The sequence below is a fragment of the Osmerus eperlanus genome, chromosome 4, assembly GCF_963692335.1.
Source record: "Osmerus eperlanus chromosome 4, fOsmEpe2.1, whole genome shotgun sequence".
Lineage (NCBI taxonomy): Eukaryota > Metazoa > Chordata > Actinopteri > Osmeriformes > Osmeridae > Osmerus > Osmerus eperlanus.
This window is the reverse complement of record NC_085021.1, coordinates 19,565,222-19,587,446: the sequence shown is the minus strand read 5'-3', so window position 1 is coordinate 19,587,446 and position 22,225 is coordinate 19,565,222. Positions and strand designations below refer to the sequence as shown.

The window sequence follows — 22,225 nt, the reverse complement described above, 5'->3', positions numbered from 1 at the left end:
ACAAATGTACAGCAGTGCTGCTTCAGTAATACCACAATACTGCTGTAGTACTTCTTCAGTGCTGCTTCAGTAATACCACAATACTGCTGTAGTACTTCTTCAATATGGCTTCAGTACTGCTTCAATACTGCTTTAGTACTGCATTAGTACTGCATTAGTACTGCCTCAATACTGCGTCAGTACTATCATAATACTGCTGCAGTACTGCTTCAATACTGCTTCAATACTGTTTTAGTACTGCCTTAGTACTGCCTCAATACTGCATCAGTACTACCACAATACTGTTGTAGAACTTCCACAATACTGCTTCCGTACTGCCACAGTCCTACCACAGTCCTGTCAGAGTACCAGCACGTACTACACAGGTACTGTACATACACCTGCAGCATTAGAACAGTACAGTGTGTTTGTCTCTGCAGTATTACTACAGTATCAAGGACATCAGCATCGGAGGACGGTGTGTGTGCAATGGACATGCAGAGGCCTGCAACAACAAGGACCCCAACGATCCCTACAAGTAAGACACACACACACACACACAGACACACACAGACAGACACCCACACACAGACACACACACACCCACACACACACAAACAGACACACACCCACACACACACAAACAGACACACACCCACACACACACAAACACACACCCACACACAGACACACCCACACACACACACCCACACACACAAATACACTCACCGTTAAGCAGACCCTTTCATCCATACAGTACATACATTACATGGACTCTCTTCCTCTGTTTTATGGTTCGGAGTTCCCCGGTTCCTTTCTGTCTGTGTGATAATGAGATCACATGCAACCGCTATCTGTCTCCTGCATCAGGGTGTAATGTGCTACTCCCCAGACCTCCCTGAAGAACCATTGTTATGCCTGCAGGGGTCTGGTGTGTTGTTGTACTTCCGTGCCATCTTGTGTGTGTGTGTGTGTGTGCAGTGTGTGCACAGGTGTGTTTGTGAGGATATGCACACGTGCACATTAATGCGTGTTCATACCAGTGCCAAGTCATATTGAGCTGCGCATATACAGAATATATAAATCTATGTGAATATACTGTATAAATACATACACTATATTGCCAAAAGTATTCACTCAGCTATCCAAATCATTGAATTCATGTGCACAAAGTAAGGGCCATAAAGACATGGATGAGCGAGTTTGGTGTGGAAGAACTTGACTGGCCTGCACAGAGTCCTGACCTCAACCTGATAGAACACCTTTGGGATGAATTAGAACGGAGACTGCGAGACAGGCCTTCTCGTCCAACATCAGTGTCTGACCTCACAAATGCACTTCTGGAAGAATCCAGAACAAAATAAATCCCCATGAACACACGCCTAAACCTTGTGGAAAGCCTTCCTAGAAGAGAGGAAGCTGTTATAGCTGCAAAGGGTGGGCCGACATCATATCCTATGGTTTAAGAATGGGACGTCACTCATGTTCATATGCGTGTGAAGGCAGGCGAGAGAATCCTTTTGGCAATATAGTGTATGTATGTATACCGGTATATACAGTACTGTATGCTGTGTTTACATATGTGTGTGTGTGTATGTGTGTTTGTGTGCGTGTTCATAGCCCTGTCTTAAAAGCCCCTCTTAGTCTGAGTAAGAGGTATAAAAGGGTAAAAGTAAACAGAGTTAATAGATCATAAAGATAATCCATGGCTCTACCGTGGCTCTGCCCCTTGGCTGGCATCTCACTGGTGCCTCCAGGACTGCACCTCCTGCACCTCCCTGCTCGGAGCCCGGAAGATATCAGCCTGGAAACGTGATGATGTTGGCACCAGTCACAATGACAACACTGGCTGAATGCAAAACACACAGGGCTCTGTCACAACACAACTCAGGTGCAGAGAGAGAGAGAGAGAGAGAGAGAGAGAGAGAGAGAGAGAGAGAGAGAGAGAGAGAGAGAGAGAGGGAGAGAGGGAGAGAGGGAGAGAGGGAGAGAGGGAGAGAGGGAGAGAGGGAGAGAGGGAGAGAGGGAGAGAGATTAAAGTAGAGGGAGGGAGAGAGAGAGGAGGACAGAGAGAAAGAGTGAGGGAGGGGGGGAAGGGGTAGAGATAAATAAATAAATAAAGAGAGGAAGGTGTGGGGTGTTAATACTGATAGAAAGGAAAGCTGGTTATTGTTGTGTCTTTTCCACTCGAGCAAGATGTAACTTGTTGTACGTCACTATATACGATGCAAGTGTGATGTGTGTGTGTGTTCCATATGACCTCATGATATTCCTGTCTTGAGGGGGGTATTGCAGTGTTTCGGTTAAGTGTCGGTCTCAGTTGTAGAAAAGGAAGTGGGCTTGCCTGTATGATGTATCTGATTATCCTCCGGTGTGTGTGTGTGTGACTGTGTGTAAATATGTGTCTAGAAGGTCGGTGTGTGTGAATGTTTGTGTGTCCTCCCTCCATTCCAGCTAACCTCATCCTTCATTCAAAGGCCTGGGGGCTCTCCAGAGGATCTAAATGAGCTACCATTACTCTTTCACTCACATCCCCATCAATCTCCAACCACACACACACACACACACACACACACACACACACACACACACACACACACACACACTGCACAGTCCTAGTGGATGTCTCAACTTGTTCAAGCCCTTTCCTGAGGACATCACTACGTTTGGTCTGTAAGTGTCTGTGCTGGACACCTACGGAAGAAGAGACAGGAAACGGATAGAGAGAGAGAGAGGGGGAGAGAGAGTGAGAGAGAGAGACAGAGAGACAGAGACAGAGAGAGAGAGAGAGAGAGAGAGAGAGAGAGAGAGAGAGAGAGAGAGAGAGAGAGAGAGAGAGAGAGACAGAGAGAGACAGAGAGAGACAGAGAGAGACAGAGAGAGACAGAGAGAGAGAGAGAGAGAGAGAGGGGGAGGGGGGGGGGGGAGGGGGGGGAGGGGGAGGGATGACAAATGAAGACAGAGAGGGTATAAATCAAAGTCTAAGATACAACAAGGTTGAGAAAAGAGGGGAGAGCAAAATCACAACATGAAGTGGAAAAATACTTCTAAACCTTCATTCGGACAGATTCTACTCCTGCTAGATCAGGTAAATTGAATTCTGTAAACTTGGCTTGGGCTTGGCATGTCTTCCTTAAATCCCCTGTGACTAGATCTGGCCAGTACATCTCCTGGCCTAGAGCCATTCAGCCACATGACACAGACAGGTGGCTTGTGTCATATTTCTGGAATGTGTTCAGACTTTCCATGTTTTGTGTTGAGGCAGGCTGACTTGCTGGACTGGAGCTGGAGCACTTAGGAAGACATCCCTTCTTCCACATGACAGATGGTCTGTTCCTCTGTCTTAACACCACACGCAGCATACCAATGCCTGGTGGAGGTACACTCACTGAGACTGGAGGAAACTAGCACTCTCTCCTGAGAGAGCTGAGAAGGGAGAGAGAGAAGGAGAAAGGGAGAGAGAGAGAGTGGAGGAGAAAGAGAGGAGAGAGAGAAGAAGAAAGAGAGAGAGAGAAGGAGAAAGCGAGAGAGTGAAGGAGAGAGTAGTAGAAGGAAGACAGGACAGAACAATGTTATTCCAGGAGTCCAGTATGTTTCAGGTTCTCACCCCCCGTGCTCTGGTCCACTGGGCCGTGGGTGTGGAGTCTCTCGACGTTTCTGACACATTTGGTTCCACTTGACTCAACTCTGTACAGGGATCAGACCCGCACGGGACTCTGTGATTCTCATTATCAAACAACAGGACTGCCAAAGTAGATGTGTGTGTTGGTGCAAGGTCTTATGTCTACAATAATGCTTGATTCTCCTTGTACTTCTGTAGCGTAAGATAACACTTTATTAATACCTAGGCAAGGGAATGTGGGTGGTACAGCCGCTGGGAGATATATAGAGATAAATAGAGATATATAGAGATATATAGAGATAAATAGAGATATATAGAGATAAATAGAGATATATAGAGATATATAGAGATAAATAGAGAAAAATGATGAATACAAAAATGTGTGTGTGTGGCTGAGAAACAGGTGTGTATATATGTCAATTTGACAGGATTCCATAGATAATCCTCCGTGTGAGCAGACAGGTGTGTGTGATGCACAGGGGAGTGTTGTTTTTCAACATGTCCGCCCTCCAGAGAGAAGCCTTCGCAATCAGCTGCAATCCTGGCATTCTTCTCTGAGCGATAGCAGGGCTGTGCTCAGGCCGAGCCAGGGTCTGGACCTCAGCATCGCGGCAGAATGAAACATTTAATTTGTGACTCATTAGGAAGCTATTGACCTAATAGACTCATGGCCTTTGTTAAATGAGAGATACGTCAAGGCAGTTTAAAAAGAAATCTCGAGCCTGATATAACCATTCCAGTAAAGCATCCATGACTGTATAACATTTATCAGATTAATATCCCTTTTTCCGTTTCACAGTCATATTTATCCAGAGCACCTCAGAGCACAGACAGTGCGTATCTCCACTATGGGTGGCCCCAGTGGGAATCAAACCCTGACCCTGATTTGACATCTGCAAACTGGGGGGGCAGACTGCAGTGGCCTGCAGTCTGGTGCGCTCACGCAAAGTGCTTTTAAAGCACATGACCTGTTTCAGCAAGTGCCTTTTGAAAACAGGGTCATGCTGTTTAGTGTGTGTGTTTGCGGAGGTGCAGACACACACGTATGATATCTGTATGTAATCCTATTAGAAGAGCTCAGGAACATGGCTTCTCTAATAGGATTAGGGAGATATGAAGCCCTGGTGTTCCTCACCATCTCCTTGTCTCTGGAGATCTGGAGCTGCGGGAGGATCTGGGCCACCCTGACCCACACCAGGGACGATCTAGACATAGATCCAGAATGACTAGATCGACGCCCCAGATCTTTCGGAGAACCTGTTTCACTTCTCACATCCGCAGGCGTGCCAATACTGGGCCTTGTCTTTGATGCCCAGTGGAAGACTAGCCAAGACTAGAATGTGTGCGCTGCGGTTTAATAGAGCAGCTGTTTGAGAGATGCTGTCAGGTCTGGTAACTCTATATCTGCGGTTGGAGCATGAAGATCCACAGGTGATTGGTTCATGTGTGCAGCTGTCTTCTAATGACTCGCTCTCTTTCACAACCACACACCTACACACACACACACACACACACCTACACACACACACACACACACACACACTCACTCAGCTCTCAAATATCATGTTGTAACAGCAGATCCATAAGTAATTCACCACAGGCAAGGACTGCATCCATTGGTTTGTAGGCAGGCTGTAGCTGTAGGGGCTTGCAAGGTAATTCTGTCTCTCGCTCAGCCGTGTGTGTGTGTCGTGTGCATGGGTGTGTGTGTGTGTAGGAAATCAGAACCACTCAGTAGGGTTGAAACGTTCTTGTGAATGATGATTCCTAAAGCGCTCAGATGGTTCTAATAAGGTAACCTGTTCCTCTATACAAGGAACAGGTTATCTGGACCCAGAAGCACATGGCACCAAGGGGCTTCTAGAGAACTGGTACAATGTTCTGTTTCCTTAGTAACCGTGGCATTCTAGAAGGTTACAGGTCACTTTGAGACTGGTCTGATCATGTTGGCTACAGAGAACAGTGCCTGAGAGCTGGAGGAACTTAGGGGAAGGTATTGTGACCTTGCAGCTTCATTGCTACTTGATCTAGCTTTACAACGCTCCCTCTGTCTCTCCATCTGACTCCTGGGCCAATCAGAATTCAAATAAGAAGTCTTGATCGTCAGAAAGCAGGCTAACATCCCCAGAAGTTCACAGAAGTCCTCAGAACCACTCGAGTGACCCCAGTTGACCCCAGTGCTTGGCTGTGTGAGAACAGTGTGCAGATTGTCATTGTCCTGGTTCCCTCCTGCTCCAGGTTCATAAAGCCTGTCTCCCCTCTCTGTTTTGGCCTCCCTCTGCAAACTCAAGCTTGCTCACCCTAATCGGATTAGGCGGTTGGCTGGAGGGGGCTGCCTTTGTGGAGGAGGACTGATTAACTCTTGCATTGTGTGTGTGTGTGTGTGTGTGTGTGTTTGTGTGAAGAGGGTTCCACTTTAAGTTTATTACTGAGTTTGGTTCTCAACTTCCTCTCTGACTCAACAATGGAACTCTAACAGAAAAAGGAGTTTGAACACTAAGTGGTCTTTAAACCAAGCCCCAGAAACCACAATCCTGGTTATGTTTGACCATTTTCATACCTGTGTGTGTGTGTGTTTGGTTATAACCCTGACTAACCATGTCAAACTCCTATTCTTTAAGTGAACAAATCAAGTCAAACTGTTGCAGGAAACTTTTTTTGGAGTTAGATTGTTAATGTTGTTCATTAAGCTAGCTGCTAATGTGTGTGTTTGTTTATCTTTCTATCACAGACTGCAGTGTGACTGCCAGCACAACACTTGTGGATTGTCATGTGATCAGTGTTGCCCAGGGTTCCACCAGGTACCATGGAAACCGGCAACAACGTACAGTGCCAACGATTGTGAACGTGAGTGTCACCTTCACCCCCCCTCCCCCCACCCCCCCTCCCCGTTAAACCCACACAAACACTACTCACACCAACACATCTGATCCGGCCTGATATCTTTGTATAAACAAATCACAGGAACTTGACATGTGTCCTACACTAACACCTGCTTAGAAGACTAGCACACTCTAAACCAGATAGTGTTGTTTGTGGTGGATTGTCCCTTAAACTGATCAAGAATGTACGGTCTACTGTATGTGTGTTTTTCTAATGAAGATAACAGATCGACTATGGCAAGAAGGTCAAAACAATGTGGATGAAATCCTGCTGGATAAGGGAGAGAGGGAGGCAGAGGGAGAAAGAAAATCACCTCTCGTTGACTTTTCCAGCTCTGCAAAAAGTCCATTCAGAGCCAAAACAAACACAAACTCCTATCTGAGAATTTCACGGGTTAGAGCCGACGCGTCCTTCACCAGCTAATCACGTTATTGTAGTGAAGGACTCCAAGCCCCCAGCAGGCCCTCAAAGCTGACCTGGACGAGGTCCAGACCAAATTACTAATTCGTTTTTCATGCGCTCGAGGTGACTTGATTTATCCTACTTGATGGTCTCTCAATCGCCCCTTAGGGACTGCTCAACACGGTCCGTCACGAGGGAAGATAAATCAAGTACACCTCAAGTAAAAGTAATATCTGACTTGATCCTGGCCTGTCTCTGGCTAGTGTCGCCTCTCAGTCTTTAAGGGCTGATAGCGATGGAGAACCTTGCTGTTCTCAGACTCTGTATAAATAGCCCTGTCTCTGTTCTGTGTTGGCCTACCCTCGTCTTCAAAGCTTGGCTGTGGGTCAGGAGCTGTGTTTAGGATGTCGGATGTCCACCTCGCTTTCTCCCTCGTCTACCCAGCAAATCTAATCTGGGCACTGGCTGGGGACTGGTTATACCGAGGTCTAGATCCGTGAAGACATGCTTGTATCTCACTCTGAGGACACAGCAACAAGGCGATGGAAGAACACTCCGTTTTCCTTCCGGAGAGATAAAGTTTAGCGTGTCTGTGTGGTGTCTGCTCTCTGAGACGCAGAACCCAGCCCAGACACTTGGTCTTTACTGGATCTTTACTGGGTCTTTACTGGGTCTTTAAGGCCGTGTTCACACTTGTAGTTTGGTTCTCTGGTTCAAAAAAGAAAAAAATATTTCTGAAAAAAGGTTTGAAAAAAATAGAAACGTTTGTGTGTGTTGTGTGAAGGTTTCGATTATTATTTTTTTAAAGGTTGAAAATATTTATTTTAAAAAGTTTTGGGAGAATAGTTTACAAATTTCGCAAAAATATTTAGAAAAAAAAAGTTCAGTTAAAAAGGTAGAAAAAATATTTAAAAATAAAGTTTCAAGAAAAATTGTAGTCAGCACTTCAACTTTTACCAGAGTCTTTTCAAACATGAGTATCTGTACTTCTACTTGAGTGAAGGATGTGTGTACTTTTGCCTTCTCTTGAGAAATCAGAACCTACTTGCTTTGAAGACGCTGCATACTTAAAAGGGTAAAAAAAAAGAAGCACAGCTTTGATAAAGATATGTAATTAATTAGCACCACTCTGCTCTGTTGATTATAGCTCTCCTGTAGATGAGAGAGCATTGTTCTTTCATCTTTTTAATGAGTTTAGAACCACAGAACGGCGTCTGTCATCTTCCCCAGTCAGACATGAGCACCTGCTGAAGGGGGGAAGGGTTTTAGAGGAGATTTGAAAGCACACCTCATTCTGATAGATCTTCAAAGAGTCCTCGGCTTGTTTGTAAACAGACGTCTTCAGATCCCAGGTGATGCTGTGTAACGTTGTAATGTGTCTGGTCTGAGAGTAGCAGTTTAACAGACCTAAGCTGTCTGGTTATGGGCTGGGGTGTCTACCCCTCTGCTGTCTGTAAGAATCCTTCTGTACTAAATCGGTGTGCTTGCCTCTGGCAACACAACCTATTCGTAATCTCACATGTATATTTATGATTTCTTTTTCTTCCTTTGTCTTTAACGCTCTGATGGTTTATCATCCTGCCTTCTCCTCTTCAGGTTTCTCTCTTCTTTTCTCCTGCTGTGCCCTCGGTTTCTATCTCTTCCTCTCTTTCTCCTCTCTTTCTTCGGCCACCAGGTTGAGGCTTGCTTGTTGTCTTTAGCATGCGGAGTATGTGTATGTGTGTGTGTATGTGTGTTTTGGGGTGGAGGTATCTGTCTGTACTGTGCTGTATGTCTGTGATGAATGATGCACATTGTGTACATGTAATGTATGTGTCCTGTACTCTACTCTTCTTGCCATCTCTCCTTCTTCACATTCTCCTCTTCACTTCCTGCATTTGTGCTGACCAGTCGTCTCCAAGGCAACAACACAGTGTCTGTTATGCCAGCGTGCAGCTTGTGTCTCCTGTCATGACTGCGCGAGGGCAGACACAGTTTCACCGTGTGTGCGTCTCCAGATCTGCAGTGTTTGTGTGTCACTAACGTATGTGTTGTCAAACTGTCTGTACAATGTGTGTTTTTCTCCTGAGTGTAGTCTAACTGTGTGTGTGTGTATGTGTGTGTTGTTCCCAGAGTGCAACTGTCACAGACATTCGTTTGACTGTTACTACGACCCCGAGGTGGACCACAGGAGGGCCAGCCTCAACACCCAGGGGGGGTACCGAGGAGGCGGAGTCTGTCTCAACTGCCAGGTACCTACCCACTCTCCACTAATACTCTACTGCAGGGGTGGCCAACCCTGGTCCTCGAGAGCTGCTGTCCTGCATGTTTTAGATGTTTCCCTGCTCCAGCACACCTGATTCAAATGAATGGTCGTTACCCGGCTTCCACAGAGCTTGAAAACGACCCATTCATTTAAATCAGGTGTGCTGGAGCAGGGAAACATCTAAAACATGCAGGACAGCAGCCCTCGAGGACCAGGATTGGCCACCCCTGCTCTACTATGCTCTACTGTGCTCTACTCTGCTCTACTCTGCTTTACTCGGTTTTACTGTGTTCTACTTTGCCGTGTCCTTCTGTGTTGTGAGTTTTACTGTAAATGTCTGTCTTCTTCTCTCAGCATCACACCACAGGGATCAACTGCGAGCGCTGTATCCCCACCCACTACAGGTCACCTGACCATCCCCTGGACTCCCCATTGGCCTGCTCCCGTAAGTGACAGCTGTCAATCCATTTCAATATTCTATTGTAATAAGGTCTAGGCCAGGTCTCATTTCACTTTGTTACTGTGTAAACACCACTCCTTATCCACACTTCCTCTCTGTCTTTCCTTCTGTCTCTCACTGTCTGTCTCACTGCCTTTCTCGCCCTCCCTCTCTGCCTCCCTCCCTCCCTCCCTCTCTCTCTCTCTCTCTCTCTCTCTCTCTCTCTCTCTCTCTCTCTCTCTCTCTCTCTCTCTCTCCCTCTATCCCTCCCTCCAGCTTGTGTGTGCCAGTCAGAGTTTACTGATGGTACATGTGAGGACTTGACAGGCAGGTGCTACTGTAAACCCAACTACACTGGAGAGAACTGTGACTCCTGTGCTGAGGGCTACATCAACTTCCCTGAATGCTACCGTGAGCCACAAACACACACACACACACACAGTCCAGACTATCTAAGTATTTTACTGTTTGAACACACACAGTTAACCTGTATCTGTGCCTCATCTGCAGCCGTTCCCACCTACCCCAACAACAACAACAATGGAGAAGCTAAACCAGCAGGAGAGATCATCAGTAAGCCTCTCTCAGGGTCTCTCTCTAAATTGCTTTCGGCTGAGTTTCAAATCAGTCAGTCTATTTAAAAATGCTCAGTGTGTGTCTGGGTACTGAATATGTTTCTCTCTCTTTGTGTGTGTGTGTGTGTGTGTGTGTGTTTTTGTGTGTGCGTGTGTGCAGACTGTGAGTGCAGTGCGGCTGGGACAGAGGATAACTCCTGCCGTCCGGACCCCAGGACCCGTACCTGCATCTGCAAGCCTGGCTTCACGGGGGACCACTGTCTCAGCTGTGCCCCTGGGCACCACGGCTCCAACTGTCAGGGTAGGTCTCTCTCACACACACACACACACTTACGACAAACACACACACACACACACTCAGACAAACACACACGCGGGGGGACACAAACACGCACACTCAAACACACACACACGTACACACACACAAACGTTAACTGCACACACAAACTGCTGACCCTGTGTCACCAGCGCCACATACTACAGTACATTTGTTCAGCTTGTTTGTGTTTGCCTAGTGTTGATGTTGACCAGCCGTCTCCTCCAGGCTGGAGACCCCCCTGAGTCAGCACAAACACAACTGTGCTCTCTACTCTAACAACAGGAGCTTCTGTTTATGCCCACAGCTGATTGGTCAGACATGCACTTGAACTCATTCCTCCAATAGATGAATTGGATTTCAGATTAGATTGCACCCCCTCCCACACACACACAGTAACACACACAGTAACACAGGCTCACACACAACTCTCCCGTACACCGTCTTCTCTGTTGATGTTGAGAGATTGTGTTTGTGTGTGTTTGTGTGTGTGTGTGTGTGTGTGTGTGTGTGTGTGTGTGTGTGTGTGTGCGTGCGTGCGTGTGTGTGCGTGTGTGTGTGTGTGTGCGCCTGTCCTTCCCCAGCCTGCCAGTGCTCTGGCCCAGGATGCCTGGACGGGTCATGTGACACGTTCACGGGGCAGTGCCTGTGTCGCAGTGGGTTCCAGGGCTATGCATGTGACCAGTGTGCTCCTGGGTACTTCAACTACCCCCTCTGCCAACGTGAGTGGCCTCTGCCAACGCACACACACACACTCTGTCCCTGTTCTCTCTCCTGCTTCTGTGGGCACTGCCAACCTGACAAAGAACCAAGAACACAGAGCGAGAGAGAGAGAGAGGGAGAGAGGGAGAGAGGGAGAGAGGGAGGGAGGGAGGGAGGGAGGGAGAGAAGGAATGCTGCTTGCTTTTCCTAAGCAGACGTGCTTATCTAACCTCCCATTTGTGTGTGCGTGCATGTGTATTTGTGTGTGTGCATGCTACGTGTGTGTGTTCCAGTGTGTGGCTGCAGCAGCGTGGGCTCTCTCCCAGGGGGCTGTGATTCCTCTGGTCGCTGTCTGTGCCGTCCTGAGTTCCACGGACCTCGCTGTGAGCAGTGCAAGTCTGGCTTCCACTCCTACCCTCACTGCCAAGGTAGGCTGCTGGATGTTGATTGGACTAGAATTTACTGGACTAGACTGGTGGGTAAACCATCTGGACAACTCTAGAACTGACTATACTGGAGGGGGTAGACAAGTTAGGAATTGAGGGGGGGAGTGTGTTTCTGATGAGGTGTTTACTTCCTGTTACCCAGAGTGCACCTGTGACCCTCGGACCTCGTTGGATTCCAGCTGCAGTGTTTCTGGTCACTGCCACTGCCGACCTAACTACAGCGGCGTCGCCTGCGACCAGTGTGCCCCCGGTTTCTATGGTTACCCCAGCTGCACACGTATGTGTCAGATCAGACTAGAGCTCTGATTGGTCAGGAACATTGATTGGTTGTTGCTCAGATAATGAACTTGGTTGTTTGTTGCCTGTTTGTTGCCTGTGATTGAAGAAAATATTTCTACCACCCCTGTACCTTTCAATCCAAACTCTTCCTCTCCTCTCATCTCCTCCTCCACCTTCCTTTCCTTTCCTTCTCCCTTCTCTCCTCTCCTTTCTATCCTCCCACCCTCTCATCTCTACCCTCCCTCTTCCTCTCTCCTCTCCCTCTCTACCTCCCTCCTTCCCCTCTCTTCCCCTCCCCCTCTCTCCCTCCCCCCATCCCCCCTCCCCCAGCCTGCCAGTGTTCGTCGGAGGGTTCTCGCTACAGCAGCTGTGACCAGGTGAGCGGTCAGTGTTCCTGTCTGCCTGGTGTGGTGGGACAGAGGTGCGAGAGCTGCACCCCCGGCTCCTACAGCTTCCCCCGCTGCCAAGGTAACACTCACACACACACACTCACACACACACACACACACTCACACTCACACACACACACTCACACTCACACACACACACACACACACACACTCACACACACACACTCACACACACATGGCTGTGGACAGGGAATGTGTGTGTTTGTCATTTTGTTGTTGAAATATGTTTTCATCGGTAAAATGCACAAGCAAACAATATGCACAGTGTCAGGTTACAGGTCACCATTTTTGTAGTTTCTTTCCCATCCGCCCCGTGTGTCTGACGGTGTTTCTGCTCTCCTCACAGCTGGTACCTGCCATCCTGTAGGCTCCGTCCACAACAACATCCAGCCCACCATCGTAAGGTCCACTGCTCTGCACCCTTCCTCTCATCTTGTCGTATTCAGAGATCACAAAACAGCTCATTAAGGCTGTTTGATGTACATTAAGGCTGTTTGATGTAGCTCACCTGCTGGGTGGGGTTAGCCCCCTCTTAACAGTTCGGTAGATTACACTGTAGACTCCCACCACCTGGCACCATTACGTCTGTCCCGTGTATGAACACAATACAAGTTATCATGACTTTCTGACGGTGCTCTACACATCCAGCTTGCTGATTGGTTTGTGGTGCCTGTCACTCATGTCTCGCCAGGGTTCCTGTGAGTGTCGTCCCTATGTGGAGGGCGGGGCCTGTGACAGGTGTCAGCCTCTCTACTGGAACCTGTCTCCGGATACTCCAGATGGCTGCTCCAGTAAGGCATTTCTCATTTGAACTGAAATGGACTTCATGGATGAAAACACGACGATGCAAGGTTTTGTTCAGCCAGATAACGCTCTCTCTCTCTGTCCACCTCGTGTCCAGGCTGTGAGTGTCACCTGCCAGGAACCATCAGTGGAGTGGCAGAGTGTGCTCAGGTCAGTCACCAGCACACTGTCCACCAGACTGCAGGGGGGAGGGGAGGGGCTGCTCTGAGATCGCTCTGAATTCTGGGTGGAGTTCTCAGTAGGTTCTGGAGTGTTGAGAAGGATGGGCTGATATCTATTGTGACGTTGGTGTTTAGAATCCTGAGGTGGGGTTCTGTTCAGGGAGCTAATGGACATCGTGATCACTTCCAACCAAGGACTTAGTTCAATATTCTTAGATCATGGATTAGCGATAGGCTTTTCTGTCTCTGGCCATAACGCCGGTGGTCTAACAGTGTGTTCCTGTGTTGGCAGGGTAACGGCCAGTGCCACTGTAAACCCAACGCCTGTAGTGGCACCTGCTCTGTGTGTAAAGATGGATACTACAACCTGCAGAACAACAACTACTTCGGTTGTCAAGGTGAGGACGTGGAGGAGGGATGACGACACTGTGTGTGTGTGTGTGTGTCAGTAATCTCTTGTTAGCTATAACCATGGTGTGTGTGTGCCTGTGTGTGTGTGCGCTTCCAGGTTGCCAGTGTGACATAGGTGGGTCTGCCGGCCAGTCGTGTGGTGAGAGGAATGGCAGGTGTCGCTGCAGACCCAATGTGGACGGGCCCAAGTGTACCCAGTGAGTCACACACACACACACACTCACACACACGCCCCAGAACCTCACACACACACCACAACAGCATCTCACGTCCATGTTGTTGCCTAGTGATCCTAATCCAAAGCAATAACGTTTTTGTTCCCTTCCAGGTCTGCCTAGTCAGCTACTTCCCTGTCTGTAACAGTCTGAACAATAAAGTTGTTGTTGTCTGAACAATAAAGTTGTTGTTGTCTGTAACAGTCTGAACAATAAAGTTGTTGTTGTCTGTAACAGTCTGAACAATAAAGTTGTTGTTGTCTGTAACAGTCTGAACAATAAAGTTGTGGTTGTCTGTAACAGTCTGAACAATAAAGTTGTTGTTGTCTGTAACAGTCTTAACAAGTTGCTGTTGTCTTGCCTCCAGGCCCCGCCCTGATCACTACTTCCCAGACCTGCACCACCTGAAGTTTGAGGTGGAGGACGGCACCATGCTGGACGGACGGCCCGTGCGTTTCGGCTACGACCCCCAGGAGTTCCAGGGCTTCAGCTGGCGCGGCTACGCCCAGATGACCCCCATCCAGGTATGACACCCGCGACCTACGACCTCTGAACCAGGATGTGAAATGTGTCCGTTAGACCTACATAGTTTCTATTGTATTACATTTAAGATGTAGTTTTGTGAGAATGACATATAATTACCTTTCTACTGTCTAGCTTGATGCTAACTAATTGAATCCTACGTAATGGATGTGTGTTGACTGAGTGAGAATATGCGTTGCTGTGGTGTGTATAGATCTATATACTGTGTGAAGCCTGCATGTGCTGACATAGCAGTCATTCCCAGAGCCCTGGTGGGGTGATGAAGCGATGTGGTGTTGTGTCTAGTGTGGACCTGGCTTGGCAGAGGCAGCAGAGTGCTTGCTGTACTGTTGCTGGCTGGCAGGCAGGCTGGCTGGCTTTGGTGGTGGAACTAAGGAGAGGCTTCTGCATTTTTCTGTCTCTCTTTCTGTCTCTCTTGCTGTCTCTCTTCTGTCTGTCTGTCTGTCTGTCTGTCTGTCTGTCTCTCTCTCTGTCCCTCTCTCTCTGTTTCTCTCTGTCTCTCTCTCTCTGTTTCTCTCTCTGTCTCTCTCTCTCTCTCTCTCTCTCTCTCTCTCTCTCTGTCTCTGGCTCTCTCTGGCTCTCTCTGTCTCTCTCCTTCTTATGGCTCCCCCCTCCCCTGGGTCCCTGTGCCCCAGTCCAAGGTGGCGGTGCTGGTGTCAGTCAGCTCTCCCGACCTCTTCCATGTGGTGTTGCGCTTCGTGAACCGTGAGGGGGTGGATGTGAGGGGGCGTCTCTCTGTCCTGGAGGACCACAAGGACTTCCTCTGTGGTAATTGTAAGGGTAACCTCCTCCTCCCTGCTCCTCTTCTCTTCTTTCCGCCGCTCCCTCCCTCACTCACCTCCACATGGGCCAGAAGGCTTGTGTCTGTGTGGCTGTCTGGCGGCAGGCTCTGATTGGCTGTTTAAGGGCATGTAGGGGGGGGTGGATGCTGCTGGCTACGGCTGCTTCTCCTGTCGCTGCGTCTCAGGAAATAGACCCCCTCACTCCCCCACCCCTCATCCCCCCACCCCCACCTACTAAGACCATCTCCTCTGCTACACCCCCACCCTCACCTCATCACCCTCCCCAACCCTCCTCTCTCACCCTTCCCCTGCATCCACTCTCCCTACTCCCCCCCCCTCCTCAGAACACAGTAAAGATGGTGGTGCAGGTGAGCGAGGCAGATGTCTACCTCACTCGCCTCATCCTAAGATACCGTAACACTGAGCCAACCGTCTCCAATGGTAAAATCAAAGCCTATCAGAACAGCCGCGGAGGTACGTTCCACCAATCAGCTGGTAGCTTGAAGCAACATCCTTTATCTGCTCGACAACAGGCTTGAACTTCACTTGTCATTGGTCACACAAATGTCCATCAGATTTTTGATTTAATTTTTAAATAGCTACAGCTACACAATCCTTTTCATCCATGATATCCCTGAGAACACACTGAGAAAATGTTTTCTTGTGTGTGTGTGTGTGAGCGTGTGTGCGTGTGCGTGTGTGCGTGTGTGTGTGTGTGAGTGTGAGTGTGTGCGTGCCTGTGTAACTTGTGCTCAGAATTTTTTTATAAAAACATTATGATCTTATAATCTTTTCCATATGTAGTCTAAGTAAATCTGAGCTAATGCGTGTGTCCCTGCGTGTTCTGCAGGTTCAGAACAGTCCAAGCAGATTGTGTTTGCACCCAGCTCAGAACCCACCTTCGTCAACGTTCCCCAGAACAACTTTGTGGAACCATTTGTTCTCAACCCTGGAACCTGGACCATTGTTATAGAAGCTGAGGGTATTCTGCTGGTGAGAACACACTCACACACACACACACACACGTGCACTAATACACACCGCATACACACTTACACATACACACAGTAATTGATTCCCAAGTTCCTCCTGTATTCCTCCTTGTAGGACTACCTGGTGCTGTTGCCTAGCGCCTACTATGAGGCTCCTATCCTGCAGATGAGGGTGACGGAGGCCTGCTCCTACAGCCCTGCAGCAGACGCCAGCACCAAGTCAGCACCTCCTCTTCCCCCTCCTGCTTCACCTCTTCCTCCTCCTCCTTCCTCTCCTCCTCCCTCTCCACCATCTCCATCCACTCCCTCTTCCTCCTCCTTCCTCTCCTCCACTTCCAACCACTCCCTCTCCTCCTCCTCCTCTCCTCCTCCTCTCCTCCTCCTCCTACACTCTCCTCACGTCAGTGTGTGCTGACTGGTGTCTCCCCTTCCCCCCCCAGCTGCCTGCTGTACAGGTACCTGTCCCTGGAGGCCATGCCCTCCATCTCTGCCCGCGACGCCAGCTGCCGCTTCGACAACCACCTGCCCCGGCCCTGCCAGAGCGAGAAGATCACGCCACGCCACCCCGACATGGCCGTGTGCAGCGGCCACGATGTGAGTGTGTGTGTGTGTGTGTGAGGGAGGGGGGGGGGGGGGTGACAGGAAGGAGAAGGGAGGAAGGAGGGGATGAAGGGAAGGGGGCTCAGCATGGACACAAAGCAGTGTGACCTGTACAGCGTGTCTAACTCCTCTGCCCCCCCGTCCCCCGTCCCCCCCGTCTGGTGGTCCAGATCAGCGTGCATCTGCGCAGCCGCCTGCCCCGCTCCGGGGACTACGTCCTGGTGGTGGAGTACGCCAGCGAAGACCTCAGCCCCCAGACCCTCACTGTGTCCCTCAACACGCCCGGGGGACGCACACACACATACCTGCTCACTCTGACGCACTGCAAGTACAGGTAAAGGCTGTGTGTGTGTGTGTGTTTGCTGTGTTCTGTCTATAGTTGCTCATTTGTCAACAGGTCTTCATAATGCATGTCCTCTCTGTTTTTCTCTGTGTGTGTGTGTGTGTGTGTGTGTGTGTGCGTGTAGTTTCCTGTGCAGAGCGGTAACCGTTGACGGCCAGAGTCGTGTGGCGGTGTTCTCTCTGTCGACGGAAGCTGAGGTCCAGCTGATGTCAGACCGCGCCAGCTTCTTCCTGGTGAGGCTTTCCTCCTGGTCACATGATCAAAACCAGCAGGGCTTCTTCAGGCCAATAAGGACTTCACAGTGTTGACTCATGTATCCCTGTTTCTTTACACATAACAGGTGCAAGGAAAGTGAAATATCTTGTTGAAATACTTGTTGGTGTGTCTCCTCGCAGCACAAAGTGTACCTGGTGCCACATGAGCAGTTTACTATGGAGTACCTGGAGCCTAAGGTCCACTGTATGAGCACCCACGGGCTCTTCTCTGCAGACAGGTAATCACTGGAGCTAACCCCTGTCTCATCTTCCCAGCACCCTGGACATCCTCTAACATTCACTCCTCTCCTCCCTCTCCTCTCTATTTCTATCTTTATCCCCACTTTTTTTTTCTTTCCTTTATTCTCCCTTCCCTTCCTCTCCTCTCCTCTTCTGTTCTCTTCTCTCCCCTCCCCCCCTCTCCTCTCCTCTCCCCCCTCCTCTCTCCTCTCTCCTCTCCTCTCCTCTCCTCTCCTCTGCCCTCCCCTCCCCTCCCCTCCCCTCTCCTCTCCTCTCCTCTCCTCTCCCCTTTCCCCTCTCCCCTCTCCCCTCTTCCCTCTCCTCTCCTCTCCCCTCCCCCCCTCTCCTCTCCTTTCCCCCCTCCTCCACTGCCCTCCCCTCCCCCCCTCCTGCCCTCCCCCCCTCTCCTCTCCCCTCCCCTGCCCTCCCCCCCTCTCCTCTCCCCTCCCCTCCTCTCCCCTCCAGCTCCTCCTGTGTATTGTCCAGGTTCCAGACCCCCTCAGACTCTCTGGTCCTGAAGGAGGGGCAGGCCTCCTCGGTGCAGGAGCCCGTCCTGGCCGACCTGCCCCTGGGCCCGGCCGACACCCCTCACTGGGGCGGGGACCGCCCCCCCAACGCCGCTGACAATGCCGAGCACATCCACCTGGACTCCTCCCAGGTACACCCCCCCTCCCACCCTGGTCCTTCTCTCCTCGTCTCCTCCTCCTCTCCTCCTTCTCTCAGACTGACTCCCTATGGTACAGCTGGGCTCCTCAAGGACTTGTGAGTTAGACAGTCATTCAGTAGACAGGGAAAGCATTGGTTGGTAAGTAAGTAGGAAGTAAATGAATGAACTCACCAGCAAGTACTTTCTTAATTTATCTCTCTTCATTCCTTCTGTTTTTTCTTTCTTTCTTCCTTTTTTCTTTTCTAATTCTGTGTTTCTGCTCTCTCTCTCCCTCTCTCTCTCTCCCTCTCTCTCTCTCCCTCCCTCTCCCCTCCAGAATGCGGCAGTGTACTCCACACATGTAAACACTCTGGGGCGCTATGTGTTCATCCTGCACTACCACCAGCCCCTGCACCCCACCTACCCCCTGCAGGTCTTCATCAACGGGGGACGCATCTGGCACGGTCAGGCTCTTCACAACTACACCTTTTACAGGAACAGTAGAACTGTAGACAACTTTATCAACTCACTAATTGGAAATGTATTCAACAACTTGTACACGTTGTGAGAATCCTGACTGATAGGTCAGCATCATTCAAATGGAAATTGTTTTGTCCTCTCAGGCCATGTCAACGCCTCCTTCTGTCCCCACGGTTACGGTTGCCGTGGCGTCCTGATCTCGGAGAACCAGATCATCCTGGATGTGACGGATCATGAGCTGTTCATCACCGTGCAGATCCCTGACGGCAAGACCCTCTGGCTGGTGAGACTGACCTCTCCTCCCCTCCTCCTCCCCTCTTCTCCTTCTCCTGTCCTCCTCCTCTTCTTGTCCTCCTTCTAGTTCTCCATCATCATTTCTCAGAATCTCTTATCCTTTCTCTTCATGTCTTACAGTCTACACAGTTAACAACCTTTACACCCTGTGTGTGTGTGTGTGTGTTGTCTACCAGGACTATGTGTTGGTGGTTCCAGAGAGCAGTTACAGCTCCAGCTATCTGTCTGAGGAGCCTCTGGACAAGTCTTATGACTTCATCAGCAACTGTGGCCAGAACAGCTTCTACATAAAGTAAGTTTACCCCCACTGGCCCTCTGACATCATGAGGAACATAGTATATTGCTTTTACCTTTCACCTTATCAACTGTGAATCCTCCCTCCCCCCCCCTCCCTCCCTCCCTCCCTCCCTCCCTCCCTCCCTCCCTCCCTCCCTCCCTCCCTCCCTCCCTACCTCCTCCCTACCTCCCCCCCCCCTCCTCCCTCCCTCCCTCCCTCCCTCCCTACCTCCTCCCTACCTCCCTCCCCCCTCCTCCCTCCCTCCCTCACTCCCCCCAGTCCAGCCACAGCCTCTCCGTTCTGCCGTAGCTCGGCCGTGTCTCTCTCCGCCTTCTTCAACAACGGCGCTCTCCCGTGTGGCTGTCACGAGGTGGGCTCCGACAGCGACACCTGCCAGGCCTTCGGAGGACAGTGCAGCTGCAGGCCCCACGTGATTGGCCGAGACTGCTCCCAGTGCGCCACGGGATACTGGGGCTTCCCCAACTGTCGACGTAGGCACACCTCGGGGGGCCAATCAGATTACAGTTTGGTTTAGTGTGTCCTGGTTCATGAAACTAACTGCTTTTGTGTGTGTTTGTACGTGCCTGTGTGTGTGTTTGTATGTGTGTGTGTGTATGTATGTGCCTACGTGTGTGTGACAGTGTGTGCGTGCGGCAGCAGGCTGTGTGAGTCGGTGACAGGTGACTGCATCTGTCCCCCGAGGACGGTGAGACCAGAGTGTACCCAGTGTGAGCCGCAGACGTTCGGCTGCCACCCGCTGGTGGGCTGCGAGGTGTGCAACTGCTCCCGGCCCGGGGTCACCTCCCCCGACGTCAGCTGCGACACGGCCAGCGGACAGTGCAGGTAGGCCCCCGCAGCCTGGGGACCCGGGGTGGAGCCCTCCCTCCAGCCTGGCCAGGGTCACCCAGCTGGAAGTGCAGCGTCAGGGGTGGGGGTGCTGGGGTTGTGTCCAGGCTAGCCACACGCTTGGAGCATTCAGTACCAGGCCAGGGTCAGAGCTGAGTCCCCCTGCCCAGACCCAGCCCTGATACTCTGCACCAGCCTGTCACATTCCTCTCCCACATCCAACACTCACACACATACTCAGACTCACACACTCAGACACACACACATACTCACTCACACACACACTCAGACTCACACACACACAACACTCAGACACACACACTCAGACACACACACATATGCCAATGCAAATCTGTGGACTCTGTCTTGACAAGACTGCAACTGAATTTCTACCCCTGCACACAGGGCACACACACACATTTTCATTTTTCTAAGCATAAGCATGTTTCATGATTGAAATGAATCAAAAAGTCAATCAAATTGATTTTGTTGGATCGTAAAACTTTTTGCTGTCGGGGCTTGTTAAAATTCTTTGTTTGATATTTGATACTCTGGTACTGACTGACTAATATTTAATTGGATGTTTTGCAGATGTAAGAACAACGTCATTGGCCGACAGTGTGACCGCTGTGCCCCTGGTTTCTACGGTTACCCCAACTGCAGACCATGTGACTGCAACGAGGCAGGCACTGAGGAGGATGTGTGTGACTCCTTCAGCGGACAGTGCCTCTGCAAGGTCAGCACACACACACTCACACACACACACAAACTAACCCCCACACACACACACTAACCCCCCCCCCCCCAACACACACACACTAACTCACCCACATTTCCCCCCCAGGAGAACGTCCAGGGCCAGAGGTGTGACCAGTGCAAGGTGGGCACCTTCCACCTGGACCCCACCAACCCTAAAGGCTGCACCAGCTGTTTCTGTTTCGGAGCCACCGACCGCTGCCGCAGCTCTGAAAAGAGACGCACCGAGGTACCCCTGACCCCTGTGACCCCTGACCCCTGTGACCCCTGACCCCTGTGACCCCTGACCCCTGTGACCCCTGACCTCTGACCTCTCACCTCACGCACGCCTGTCATAGCTGGCTGGTTCAACACAGACACGTTCAGTATAGAGCTGCAAGTAGAGTGCACAAGAGGTTCACAATCCTACTGGAACCTTCTGGCTCTCCTCTCCTCCTCTCCTCTCCCCCTCTCCTCTCCCCCTCTCCTCTCCTCCTCTCCTCTCCCCCTCTCCTCTCCCCCTCTCCTCTCCTCCTCTCCTCTCCTCTCCCCCTCTCCTCTCCTCCTCTCCTCTCCTCTCCCCCCCTCCTCTCCTCCTCTCCTCTCCCCCTCTCCTCTCCCCCTCTCCTCTCCTCCTCTCCCCCTCTCCTCTCCCCCTCTCCTCCTCTCCTCTCCTCCTCTCCTCTCCCCCTCTCCTCTCCTCTCCTCCTCTCCCCCTCTCCTCTCCCCCTCTCCTCTCCCCCTCTCCTCTCCTCCTCTCCTCTCCTCCTCTCCTCTCCCCCTCTCCTCTCCCCCTCTCCTCTCCCCCTCTCCTCTCCTCCTCTCCTCTCCTCCTCTCCTCTCCTCCTCTCCTCTCATCTCTCCTCTCGACTCCTCTCCTCCCAGGTGATGGACATGACTGGTTGGGTCCTCCTGGGAGTGGACAGACAGGAAGTCCCGGTCAAGGTGTATCCTGATCAGGATCTGGTGGAAGCGGACCTCAAGGACGTACCTGACGTCTACCAGGAAATGCACTGGCATGCTCCTCGCACCTACCTGGGAGACAAGGTAGGCATGGTCACTGCATAGGGGGAGGTAGGGGAGAGGCAGGGTGGGTAGGGAGGGGAGCCTACAGCGTGAGGTACGTGGAGGCAGAGGGCTGTAGCTGGGCAGGAATGAGGGACTGGCAGAGTCTGGATCAGATAAGAGCTGGCTGCCAGGGCTTGTATTCAGCTGGTTAGCAGACAGGGGATGATGAAGGGAATCAGGGTCCCGTCTGCAGTACAACAACCCTCATGTCCGGCTCCTGCCTCTCTCTCTTTCTC

General features: G+C 50.7%; 1 protein-coding gene across 1 annotated transcript in view; it reads left to right on the top strand.

Moving 5' to 3' along the window:
* Window positions 1-104: 104 nt before the first annotated feature.
* The window catches only part of lama5 (laminin, alpha 5), a 41,693-nt gene continuing 19,572 nt past the window's right edge, over window positions 105-22,225 (top strand). Inside the window, exons 1-34 of the mRNA XM_062460542.1 lie at window positions 105-113; window positions 420-517; window positions 6,333-6,448; window positions 8,999-9,117; window positions 9,486-9,576; window positions 9,847-9,981; window positions 10,081-10,143; window positions 10,306-10,446; window positions 11,046-11,183; window positions 11,457-11,591; window positions 11,752-11,886; window positions 12,219-12,356; window positions 12,645-12,697; window positions 12,990-13,089; window positions 13,200-13,252; window positions 13,556-13,661; window positions 13,772-13,871; window positions 14,257-14,413; window positions 15,068-15,200; window positions 16,065-16,207; window positions 16,322-16,425; window positions 16,647-16,800; window positions 16,977-17,140; window positions 17,274-17,382; window positions 17,545-17,642; window positions 18,109-18,301; window positions 18,627-18,753; window positions 18,913-19,052; window positions 19,240-19,355; window positions 19,620-19,831; window positions 19,982-20,183; window positions 20,778-20,922; window positions 21,031-21,171; window positions 21,807-21,968. Coding sequence (XP_062316526.1) covers window positions 105-113; window positions 420-517; window positions 6,333-6,448; window positions 8,999-9,117; window positions 9,486-9,576; window positions 9,847-9,981; window positions 10,081-10,143; window positions 10,306-10,446; window positions 11,046-11,183; window positions 11,457-11,591; window positions 11,752-11,886; window positions 12,219-12,356; window positions 12,645-12,697; window positions 12,990-13,089; window positions 13,200-13,252; window positions 13,556-13,661; window positions 13,772-13,871; window positions 14,257-14,413; window positions 15,068-15,200; window positions 16,065-16,207; window positions 16,322-16,425; window positions 16,647-16,800; window positions 16,977-17,140; window positions 17,274-17,382; window positions 17,545-17,642; window positions 18,109-18,301; window positions 18,627-18,753; window positions 18,913-19,052; window positions 19,240-19,355; window positions 19,620-19,831; window positions 19,982-20,183; window positions 20,778-20,922; window positions 21,031-21,171; window positions 21,807-21,968 — 4,230 coding nt within the window. The remainder of the gene's footprint in view (window positions 114-419; window positions 518-6,332; window positions 6,449-8,998; window positions 9,118-9,485; window positions 9,577-9,846; window positions 9,982-10,080; window positions 10,144-10,305; window positions 10,447-11,045; window positions 11,184-11,456; window positions 11,592-11,751; window positions 11,887-12,218; window positions 12,357-12,644; window positions 12,698-12,989; window positions 13,090-13,199; window positions 13,253-13,555; window positions 13,662-13,771; window positions 13,872-14,256; window positions 14,414-15,067; window positions 15,201-16,064; window positions 16,208-16,321; window positions 16,426-16,646; window positions 16,801-16,976; window positions 17,141-17,273; window positions 17,383-17,544; window positions 17,643-18,108; window positions 18,302-18,626; window positions 18,754-18,912; window positions 19,053-19,239; window positions 19,356-19,619; window positions 19,832-19,981; window positions 20,184-20,777; window positions 20,923-21,030; window positions 21,172-21,806; window positions 21,969-22,225) is intronic.